At 34.6% G+C, this 12,750-nt stretch overlaps 2 protein-coding genes across 2 annotated transcripts in view; one reads left to right on the top strand and one right to left on the bottom strand.

Moving 5' to 3' along the window:
* The first annotated feature begins 3,436 nt into the window (after positions 1–3,436).
* LOC123705275 (protein henna) lies at positions 3,437–9,314 on the top strand. Its single transcript, XM_045653991.1, has 6 exons — positions 3,437–3,588; positions 6,856–7,159; positions 7,305–7,664; positions 7,772–8,034; positions 8,200–8,429; positions 8,657–9,314. Exons 1-6 carry the CDS (start codon positions 3,544–3,546, stop codon positions 8,811–8,813), a joined length of 1,359 nt encoding a protein of 452 aa, XP_045509947.1. The 5' UTR covers positions 3,437–3,543; the 3' UTR covers positions 8,814–9,314.
* A 624-nt stretch (positions 9,315–9,938) lies between these two features.
* Positions 9,939–12,750, bottom strand: part of LOC123705232 (LIM/homeobox protein Awh) — a 38,628-nt gene continuing 35,816 nt past the window's right edge. The window contains exons 3-6 of the mRNA XM_045653929.1: positions 12,274–12,491; positions 11,801–12,043; positions 11,594–11,689; positions 9,939–11,139 (exon numbers count right to left, since the gene is read on the bottom strand). Of these exons, the coding sequence (XP_045509885.1) occupies positions 11,060–11,139; positions 11,594–11,689; positions 11,801–12,043; positions 12,274–12,491 (637 nt within the window). The 3' untranslated portion in view covers positions 9,939–11,059. The remainder of the gene's footprint in view (positions 11,140–11,593; positions 11,690–11,800; positions 12,044–12,273; positions 12,492–12,750) is intronic.

Here is a 12,750-nt window from a genome sequence, read left to right on the forward strand (position 1 = left end):
ACAGATTTATAATAATATGTATAGATGGTAACTACAATTACCATAACTGATACCGATATTATAAAAAAAACAGTCGAAACATAAACCAAACAAGTTATTTTGTTGCGTAATTTATTAGTATCGCGAATCCGAAGGTCGACTTCACAGGCGAGATCAGCTTTGACGCCGCTCATTTATCGACCTCAGATAGTAATAAGATTTTTGTTATTGTTGATAGCATTGTCTTATGTACACGAGAAATAGGGAGGCTCTAGTATATTATTATCGTATGCAAAGATTGACATGTAAATCAAATAATACATGCCATGATATTTGGATTATATAAAAGGTATGTTTTGATTTTCCTATTAGGCACTACACGCATGTACGATCTTAAAAAGTATAGTAGGTAGTAGGTACTTAAGTACATAATTAATATGTTGCAAGAAATTATTAAGTTTACTTCACGACCCTTTACAGTTTATTCTTAAAACTGAAGATACCTACTGGGAAATATTGAAAAGGTCGTCTGTGTCACTTATCGGGAAACTGGTTAAAAGCGGTTCATTACATCATTCCTAATGCATAAGGTACCAACTTGTGATGATTATTATACCATCAATCAATAGTTATAATCAACCCTTTGTGAACCGTTTTAAATAACCATAACCATTCAAAAAGTAATTAATTGGAATACTAGAAGATTCACATAATGAGAGTTATGGATTGCTGCTAACAGTAAAGTCATGTAATGTATGAAATACACTTCTGCAGAAGCTCAAATGCTCATTTTCTGGCTTCTGCACACATAAGTAAATAATCATTCTTTATGTAGCATCGACCCTACAGAATTGTATGCATTATGATAATTTAACTGGAAATTTTCAGCTCTTACTCCTTTTCCGTCAAACTAATTACAATGATTAGTATTAGCACAGACTAATAATAATATACTACGTATACAAGTATTAGGTTACATTTGTTTACATTAATTCGATGTCGTGTCGATATGATAATAAGGAAAATATAAAACCTGATGCACCGATTTTAAAAATATCATTATGTTAAAACTGTAATAAAATTATTATTAGTTACATTTTGGGAAACTTCGGTAACCTTTATAAGAAAAGTTTTGTTATGTATACAAAACAGTATGTAAAGGATCTTGTCAATACAAAGCTTATTTTGACATTACGGAATTAATGGATACGACCTTGTCGGTGCAAACTAATTATAATATTTATAAACACTTTTACAAGTTTGAGGCTGGAGTAAGATCGGTCAAGAACGAGTCGTCGTTTGTATCGATGGTTGTGGACAATTCATTGTTCTTAATTTGTAAAAAGGAGGGAAAGATCTTAGGGAAAGATCATAAAATATTAACAACATTTTTTTTTCATGCTGTTTCCATATTTCCTACATCCTTGACAAAAATGTAAACATTACTTGCTAGGTACCTACTTGCTTTCAGAATGAAAACTTAATTTAAAAATAAAGAGCCGCTATTACGTTTGACATTTTTTTTTTTTTTTTTTTTTTTTTTGTGTGGTGTTTCTCAATGTTAGCCAGAAGGGCTTCTACATTTTAACGCGGACGCGACGTTTGACATATCGTTAATATTATGACTCTTATTTTATATTTATTAGCTGTATTGACCACGTATGTGAGCTGTATTTACGTAGTTACTATTTAATTATCTGTGGCTACATGCTCCAGTGACGTCACCACATCGTGACCACACAACAGATCTACGTCGCAAATAATACTAAATACATAATAATATGTATCTCCGATCTCGTCAATCCATACTAATATTATAAATGCGAAAGTAACTCTGTCGCTGTCTGTTATTCAATCATGCCTAAACTATAACTGAACCAATTTGATCATTAAAATTTGGTATGGAGATATTTTGATACCCGAGAAAGGACATAGGCTACTTTTATCCCGGAAAAATGACGCAATCCCGGAAATCCCGCTGGAACGGGAACAATGCGAGTTTTTCTTTGACTGCGCGGGCGAAGCCGCGGGCGGAAATCTAGTATAATATACTTAGTATAATTTATAATTATAATAATATACTATTTAACTAAATTTATAATATATGATAGAGCTTTTATGCCCAGAACTTGCTTATTTAAAACAGTTCCGTTTGAACTCTAATTGTAGATAAGTATATCAAAGTTTTATAACAAGTATTTAGACGCAGAACCCTATAAAAAGGGCCAATTTACTGACGACCATGAATAGCTGTTATAATTCATCAATAGCCAATTGGTTATAAGACGCAATTTCAACCGAATATTGCATCGGCTGTCATAATTGTTCTACATACCTTATATATTAAAATGAACAACTTTAGCTTACATATCTTTTCAAGCCTCGAAAAGGATATAAATCTATGGTACTATCACCACCTTAAACTCACAATACCTAAATCTAAGTTGCCGAAGAAATCGAAATTATGCTACAAGAAATAATACATTTTTAAATTGTTTTTAAAGTATCCACATATATATCTTCTTAATATATATAAATCTCGTGTCACAATGTTTGTCCTCAATAGACTCCTAAACCACTTAACCGATTATAATAAAATTCGCACACCATGTGCAGTTCGATCCAACTTGAGAGATAGGATAGTTTAAACAACCCAAAACCACGGGCGAAGCCGGGGCGGACCACTAGTATTATATATAAACAGGCTGGATTTGTTTATAGGACATCGGCAGGTTTTGGTGAAAGCAAAAAGTAATCTTAATTTCTTTGGAACGAATTTTAATAGTCCTTTCACCAAAGATAACAGCAAAAGTAATAACCCTATAATATGTACATAAGTAAGATATAATTATTGCCTACAGCTTCACTATAAAAATACAAAAAATCTTCTCGGTGTACTGGTTCATTGACATGGTATATTATAACTAATGAGGATATATTTTATGATTACAATTATATTCTTCCAAAACAAAAGTATTAAAACAAATCAAAAGCAAGTCAAAATTGCATCCATCACAAACTCTACATTTCTACAAACGAGAGCTTTACGAATGACCGACATCCTGATGTACTTTTTTTAAAACAACATGGCAAAGTGCACTTGGTGTCAGTGATTATAAATGTACTGTTTTTATTTAAATAACTTTTAAAACTTTTAGACGTTATTTAAATAAAAAAATAGATGCGATCTTTAATAATAATGTATCGGTAGAAATATATAATAGCAAAAATCACAAATAATAGTAATTATAGCATGATCTTATGTAGACAGCATGAATAATAATTATATTCTCCATATAAACTTATATTTAACACCGATATTCAAAATATTTTTCTCCATACAAGATAGTCGTATCGATATAAACTTGTGAGTTAAAGTTTACAAACACAGGGGTTAGCATGTGACGTCACCCGGCGCGATAAAAGCGGCGCACGCGCTGCTGTTTCGTTCCTATTGCGACCGCGCCTCTTGCTGTGGTGGTGCTCGCGACGCTCTGACAACACCGCCAGACAACCAGACGACCAGGCGACCAGACGATCAGACCACCAGACCAGCACACGAGCATGAACATTCAACAGGAGACGCTGTCATCCTCCCCACCTGATAAGGTACGGCTGGTGCAATTTGCGAAATTCTGTATTGTTTTTTTTTTTGGGCAAAATTTATCGTGTTTTCTATTTTTTTTTTGGTAAATTATATTGAATGTAAAAAAAAATGTTGTGTAGTGTAGTTTAGTTTTCTATTGTTTCTAAGTTTTATTAAACTAATTTCGTTTAATAAAGTAAACATAATATTTTCGTAAACATAAATTCTTAATAAATGTATTTTTCTGTATACAGATGTATATCTCGCTGTAAAAAAGTGTGAAATCTTTATAAATTAATGTAATAATGTCTATTGTGCGATTGTTATATACGTTTCCAGAACTTAATGCATTTAAATAAACATTTAAAATGCGCATACAGAAACTCAACTGCCTAAATAGGTAAACTTTATAGGTGTATTCAAATTGTCACAATATAAAAAGTAAATTCTATTTTACAAATGTAGAAATTGTATAAGTAGTGTCTTAGTGTAGTGGGGTGATACCAAATCTAACTACAACATTTATTACGAAACCAATGAGTAATCAATACTGTAATTTAATAGCTCTATTTAAATATCATACTCAAGACATTTTTTCTGAAGGAGTGGAACGCGGAAAACGTTCGAGCAAAAACTTAATGTAAACTCGTTAACTAGAGGAAGTTAATAAACAATTTAATACTATATACAGGCAAACAGTATTTATATGCAAGGAAATACCTAATAGCACGTTATTCTTCATTTTTTGTGTAAAAACTTAGGTATTATGTAAATTGTTATTGTACCGCTATCGCCGTTTTTGATTACCCAAAACTTCGCATGTAAACACGTATATTTATAACATCTGTTATGTAACAGTACCGATTAAACTTACAGAAGCTTTATCTAGTGTTTTCCAAAAAGCTTTAATAAATATTAACATACGTTCCGTTCAAAAGATTGTTTGGTTTGGATGTGTCGTAATTACAACTATTTCTTTTAATTTTTACTTCTTATTCAGTTTTAAATTATAATTTTTTATACGAGCTATAATTTTCCATGATAACTGTAATAACCGACTAGTGTATTAGTATCTCCTTAAATACGCAGTTGCCTGCAAGTGAGAATGCCGTAAAATATGGCCCTTACTTAAATAGATTGTAAATTATATTAGAGACTCATGAACACACAATAATAACGTTTAAAAAAAACATTGCTTAATTAATTTTAGTGGTCAATTCGCTATATTAAGAAGCTTGAAAATTTCAATAATAAAAATGAAAAGAAAATAAACAGTCACATCTCTATTAAATTCTTTAACTTATTATAATAAGTACCTATTATCGATCGTAAAAGCTTAGTGTTGAGAAAAATACAACAATAAACCCTACAATCTACCTATATGTATCCCCTTAATTATGATTAATTATTTATAATCTCTAGAATAAGTTGAACACGTACTTGTATTTGCATACAAGATGATACCATGTTGTAACTAATTTCGCGAGATAAAATATATAAATAAAAAGTAATTGATTGATAAAAGTGGATTTGGCAAAGATAAATCAAATGTATCGACGCCATAGTAAGTATTCGTAGTAGCATAATATTCATTAGAACGTTTATCCGGAACTTATAATTCCGGAAGAATTAAAAAATAAAGCAATTGAAAATGAAACGAATAACAAAATCTTTAAGTACCATCCCTATTGTTGCGCATACCAACAAGCACTAATAATTATTACGGTCGTGGCGTCATAGCCGGCACGCTTGGTTTCGTACTTAATTATTATCTGTGATCTTACTTATCATTGGTCACATCGAAGTACAGCGTAACACTCGCAAGGAAATCAACATATTAGGAGAAAGTACCAGAACATGAGCAATACGGCTGACATTATACATCATTTCGTATCACATGTCAAAGAGCAGAGGCTATCAGCAGACACTAACACCAAGCACTCCCCACTCGGGATATCTTCCAAACATTCAATGGAACGATTGCCTTATCGACATCGCAATTCGATCGATGTATATAAATACATTGACCCTAATTTTGACATGAGTTGATAAAACTAAATATATGTAAATAATTTAGATATTCATTGGTGACTGATTTGTTCAATTGAGATCACAATTGTCTCGTAATAGATCACTGCGGAAAATGTAGATAAGAATCCCACAAAAAACATTTTCATGTAAAATGTTGCCAAGACGAGCCCATATGACTCGCACTGTCAAAAAGTTATCAGATCTCATGTAGAGCCAAGCTTCTAACACTACACGCCCTAACTCTACAAGGCCTAACTTCACAAACTCTACACCTTGGTCAAAATATGTGGCTTGGCCATTTCGCTACATTTACATCAGCGTAAGGTGAAAAATTAATTCACTGTTTATTACTTTTGTGTTATACAATAGCTCTTGTAGTAACGAACGGCCAAGCCACTAAGGTGTAGAGTTTGTAAAGTTAGGCCTTGTAGAGTTAGGGCGTGTAGCGTTAGAAGCTTGGCTCTACATGAGATCTGATAACTTTTTGACAGTGCGAGTCATATGGGCTCGTCTTGGCAACATTTTACATGAAAATGTTTTTGGTGGGATTTCATTTCTTTTTGTAAGTTGTTTGTAACAAAATTTTATATGTCGATTAATTTTTTTTTTAACAAGGAGTACCTATACATATATATATCTAGGGGAACCAAGTTTTAGATTATTAGATTAGACCTCTAGCGTCATCAAAATTTAATTTAAAATTACAGGTCTCATACAAACTCCCATCCCCTAGTTTAAGGGGTTGGGGGATGAAAGTTACAAGTTTTACAATTTTTTTGTTGTTTGTGTGCTAATACTAGCATACATACAAAATTTCAGCTTTCTAGGACATTAGGAAATACCTTAAGAATTTTGATGATCATCAGTGAGTCAGTGACGAAATTAGCGTTTTTTAGATATAAATAAAATCTGAAGTATAAAAGCTAATGTAATTAAAAACTTAATATGATCAATAAGTCCGCTATTGACAATATATCCCGAAAATTTTGTTGATCTAGCATAATCCAAACCCAAGTTATGAGGGTTCAAAAAAACGTCGAAGCGCTTCGAGAAAAGGTAGGTAGTGCCCGTGCGCTTCGCTTGTTCGCTTGGCTCGTCTTGGCGGGGGCACTACCGTGCCCCCAGATTTGTTCTTAAAACTTAGTTCCTTACTTTCATCACGAACCTTACTTAACTTACTTTTCAATAAGATTCCCTTACACTTTATATCCTCCCTCTATCTTACTTTCTTATACCAGACAAAAGTATTTTCTTTTCAGCCAAAGCTAATTCATGGGGGTAACTACATAGCCGAGGGTCGGGACTCCAGCAAGTCTACGTGGCTGCTATTCGCCCCGGGGACAAGGGACGAAGCTGGTTCTTTAGCCAGGTTTTTGAGCGTCTTCTCCAGGCATGGAGTCAACCTCAGCCACATCGAATCTCGATCTTCCGCCAGACGGCCAGGCTATGAATTCATGGTGGAGTGTTTGCACGGTTCTGGAGATTTTGGAGCCGCTCTTGAGGAACTGAAGAAAGATACTGGCTATTTAAATATTATTTCCAGAAATTATAAAGACAATAGAGGTAAGACACCATCAGCTTTCTGCCTTTCTCGATATATACCTTATTGTAAAATGTACTTGTAAAATGAAAATGTACTTATTTTCAATCTAAACTGTATAAACGAATGCTATAAAAATATGCTCTATAAATATTTGATTACTTACAGCTGCGGTACCATGGTTCCCCCGTCGTATTCGTGATCTGGACAGGTTCGCAAACCAGATCCTCTCATACGGTTCGGAGCTCGACTCCGATCACCCAGGCTTCACGGACGCAGTGTACCGCGCCAGGAGGAAATACTTCGCAGACATCGCTTACAACTATAAGTACGGACAACCCCTACCACGGGTTGATTACACAAAAGATGAGATAGCCACTTGGGGAGTCGTGTTCAGGAAGCTGACAGAGCTGTACCCCACTCACGCTTGCAAAGAACATAATCACGTCTTCCCACTCCTCATTGAGAACTGTGGATACAGAGAGGACAATATTCCTCAACTTGAAGATGTTTCTAATTTCTTGAAAGGTAAATTGACATTAATAACTTTACAAATTGTTACAATTTTTTAAAATCTACATAAGCAGTATTTTCTTCCATATAGTTTCGAAAATGAACCTATCTTCTCTCCTCAGACTGCACAGGCTTCACGCTCCGGCCGGTGGCCGGTCTGCTCTCCTCCCGCGACTTCCTCGCTGGGCTGGCGTTCCGTGTGTTCCACAGCACTCAGTACATCCGCCATCACTCCCGCCCCCTCTACACCCCGGAGCCAGACGTCTGCCACGAGCTGCTGGGCCACGCGCCGCTGTTCGCTGACCCTGCGTTCGCGCAGTTCTCGCAGGAAATCGGCCTCGCTTCTTTGGGAGCGCCTGATGATTATATCGAGAAACTTGCCACGGTATGAAATAGTTTGAATAAAAGGAAATCAAATTAAACGAAAAAGTGATGGATGAAAGCGATGATTTCTAGTTTTTGAACAAAAATGACAAAGTAGTTATCTCAGTTATCACAACCTTAACTGAATTTGCGGGATATTAATCTAGTATTCTGTTTAAATTTACAGTGTTTCTGGTTCACGGTGGAGTATGGTATCTGTCGGCAAGACGGCCAGTTGAAAGCCTACGGAGCTGGCCTACTGTCTTCGTTTGGAGAACTCGAGTATTGTTTATCTGACAAGCCAGAATTGAAGGAGTTCGATCCTGAAATAACTGGTGATCAGAAGTATCCCATCACCGAGTACCAACCCATCTACTTCGTGGCGAACAGCTTCGAAAGTGCTAAGGACAAGATGATGTAAGTTTCTATATTTTCAACAAGAGCAATATTTCAATTTAGAAAGTTATTTACGACACACCCTTTCATCTTTAATTATACCTATTTGTAGTTTTTAATATTTAAGTTTCTTCGTAGAAAATTGTACCAAGTGTATTATTGCGATTTATTTGTAAACTGCAACTTATAATGAGCCTCGATGAATAGAAAAAGAACAAATTTTATAATTGTAAATATGAAATTTCCAGCAAATTTGCCCAAACGATACCCCGTGACTTCAGCGTGCGCTACAACCCGTACACGCAGAGTATTGACATCCTCGACTCGCAGAAGCAGATGAGGGACCTGCTCCGACAGGTGCACCAGGAAATGAACCTGCTCCTCAACACTATGGAAAAACTATAGATCTATTCATTGCATAAGTTAAAGGTGCTGCTCCGATTTATTTGCTGAAGAGTACGTTAGGAATTCCATTAGGTACTTATAAGAGCAAATGGGTCAGAATCAATACAAATTATAGTATTAGGTAAAAAATGCAAAAAAACTAAAAAAAAAAATACATTTATATTAATTTAAGCATTTATATTAGAATTAAATAAGATTAAGTATACGTTAAGTGTTATTGACTAGAGTAAGTTTTATCTACCAAAATAATTAACTAGATTGTTATTAAATATTTTTGTTTTAAGATAAGATTTCATGTCTTGTACGAGTATTACAATTCTGGTACGATATTGTGAGAAGTTATGACTCTGCTAATATCATACACGAATAGTAATCTAAAATGTATCATAAAATATTATATTTTATCTGTGATCTAAGCCACTTTTATAAATCTAATTATATTATAGGCCACATGTATATAACCAATAATTATTAATTGATTAATAAATAATTTAACTTTTATTTCATTATTTTATTCCCTTTTACTCCAAACTATGTGTGATTCTAGACTGTTGTCTAGTCTTACTGGGAAAGTAGAGATATCATCACAATCAATACTTTCAATTACAACAAATTTTCTTCTCCTACATGAAAACACACCCACACTTACACACACACACAACTTTAAAGCTTATCACTTCAAAGTTGATGAAATAAAACAAGAGTATAACCAACATAGTATAATTAATAATTTGTACAGAATAAACTAAGTAAGTACCTAGTACTTATTAGCTACTAATTTACCAAAATGACAAGATGACGGGTCTAAGTCTTAAGTAGAGTTGAATTTACAATAATTCATCATTAATATATTATATTAACTAACATTTAGATTATTTACAATACTGAACAAATATATTAGCGAGATATAAGCCAAGTAATTGACATTAATTTATAATTATATTAAAAAAAACTATTTATCATATAAATTAACCTGACTATGAACCTTTATATTAAACCTGTCGTGGTACATACTATAAGAAAGCATTAATGCATAAGCCATAAAGTGAAATTTGTGAAGTGCGGTTTTAATTGAATGAAATCATTCTTTTATGGGAATATATACTTAGAATTCGATAAAAAGCCAATGACTTTAAATACACGTGTGTAGAACTGTATCTATAAACGTAATATTTAACTTTATAAATTGTTTAACAATATTCAAATATCATTAACAATTATTATTATTGCATCCTTTTCTTCTTTATAAATCGGCTCTTTATTGTTTTATAAAAACGAAGTTTGACAGCCTTGCGTTATTTAAACGGATATTACTTAGTAATTACATCAATGTAATTATGAATTGCGATATTCAAGTCCAAATTGCGGTAAAAGTTATTTTACTATGTGTTAGTAATTTAAATTTTAAAGATATATATATTTATGTACATTGCAATATGTTTACTCAATACAAGCGAAGCGTTACGTAATATACTCGATTTTTAACTTATATAGAAACTACATCTTTATATATAGGTATTATTTAATTACATTCAAACGATGTTAATCTACTCGTAATTTGGCACTATTTATTGTTATCATATTTAAACGGTTGTCCGTAAAATACATTTTCCCGAAGTAACCTTTCCGTAAGTCGTATTACTGCAGTTAAGTGTAATTAAATGCAAAAGCGAAGCATTAAATTATTGAAATATTAAAATCGTGTTTCACAACCGATCTAAAAACAATTTTCTGAGTAATATATTGTACGGACAACCCATGATTATTTATTAATGTTACTTGTTTAATTATAACACGCAATGTACTGTAACTTGGCGAGTAAGTATTTATAAATTAGACGTAAAATATATTCGAAGGAACGTATCACAGTTACTTATAATAAATAAATAAATAAACCTTTTTACAATAATATTGAATATAAAACTAAATAGGGGTCTATATTATTTTTACAATTCTACTTATTTAATAAAATGTTCCGTTATCCGACTGTTCATAAAGTGATTTAATTGGATTATATTTGAACCTTACATGTAAAATTATTTAATCGGTGTTTCGTCTCTATCGTTTGATAAAGCTTCTCGGAGTCAAACAGCGACAAAACAGTTAAATAGGTAATGAATACATACCCTTACAAATAGAAAGGGTTTTGTGTCGTAACAGTGTATCTTCATGAGAATTGAAGTCTACATAAAGCTGGGTCTGAGGGGTGCTACAAGCTGGGAGTTGCGTGGGGACGGGGAGCTGGCCTATGCTTCACTCTGCATGCAGTGGATGGAAGAGTCTTCTGACAACTCATCCATAGAAGAATCCGTGAACGAAGTTCCATCTGAAATGAGAAACTGATCATTTAGGTATGTGACAAAACAAAGGAGTTTTTTTTTAATTTTATATAAAATGAAAAATACATTTTTATCTTTATAATTTACTGAAATGGAATTATCTGTTTGTAATATAAAAATAACTGGATTATAAATGGTAATTAAAACGCAATTCTCATAATTGTTGTCCGCGTGTAGCCCGTAAGTAGCTTGTTCTGGGTAATCAAAATGGTTAGGGCCAGACTTTCACTTTGCTGATTTTTTAATTCTACCTTTAAACTGTTTGATTTATTATTTTAAAACATAATATGAAACGTTCATTTATTTCAGACAAGTACAAATTGGGTTTTAACAAAACTGACATAGAACTGACCTCTAGAATAAAATTACACAGATTCTACATGGCTGGGGAATGTAACAAAATGTGTAAATGTCTTTGTAAAGCAATATTAGAGAACTCACCTATCGGCACAAAAGGAGGTTTGTTCTGGAAAGAGTACGTGAGGTGGAGGTTGATGGGCCGGCCAAACCCCACCGGGTCGCTCTCCCGCGACATCACTGCGGACAACACAACCAGTTCACTGACAAATTACACATGACATCGCTATAGGAACATCGCAGTGCAGTTACATCATTTGCAGGTGCAGCAGATAAACGTGTTCCACTGACCTTGATTCTGTTTCCCTTTCCCGGTGTGCTGGTGTTTCTTTTGCCGCGCCCGGCTGTTCTGGAACCAGACTTGCGTGACCCTCTTGCTGAGGCCGGTGACCTGGGCGATGCGCTCCAGGTCCTGCCCGTCGGGGTTCGAGTCCAGCTGGAAGTTCGCCTGCAGCACCTGCAGCTGCTCCTCTGTGAACGTCGTGCGGACCCGTTTCGCCTTGCTCTTGTGATAACCCTCCGAGTCGCACCCATCTGTAATCGAGATTTTACAACATAATACACCTAAATTTAATTTTATATCATTTATTCATTTATATTAGTCGCGTAATTAAATAAGATATATCAAGCTAGAAATATTAATCTCTACTATCGAGCATACCTATACAAATTTATTTGAATCAGAAAACAACTAGGAGGAATACCGTTTTCAACTGAATCACATATTTATTAACTATGAAGATGACGTTGAAGTGGACTCTTACCATCTGAAGAAATGGAGCCACCGTCGAGCGTCTCCAAGTAGTGCGGCTTGCAGAGCACGCGGTCCTCGTGCAGCGCGAACTGCTCGCCCGTGGACAGCTGGCGGCCGCACGCGTCGCACGCGAAGCACGCCAGGTGGTACACCTGCTCGCGCGCCTTGCGCACCCAGTCCGACGACGAGATGCCTCGGCAGCACTTCGAGCACTTCGCGCCGAAACTCCTGCAACAAACAGCCTTTGACGATCCTGTTCATACGCAGCGATTAATACTGAAATATCACGCACGCCGATGATTAATGGTGCACCCAGCGATCATCGTTTCGAGAGATGATTGCATTTAATAATTACATTTGGGTAACTGCAAGCGATCATGCAATCCAGGCAGGTGATACTCGTATGTCTGCCCGAGCCCAATTGAGACTGTTTTGCAACACAATTGCGTACCAAAACAGATCTGTTATGTAAAGCTAGACAATATGA

This window comes from Colias croceus, chromosome Z (assembly GCF_905220415.1).
Source record: "Colias croceus chromosome Z, ilColCroc2.1".
Classification (NCBI taxonomy): Eukaryota; Metazoa; Arthropoda; class Insecta; order Lepidoptera; family Pieridae; genus Colias; species Colias croceus.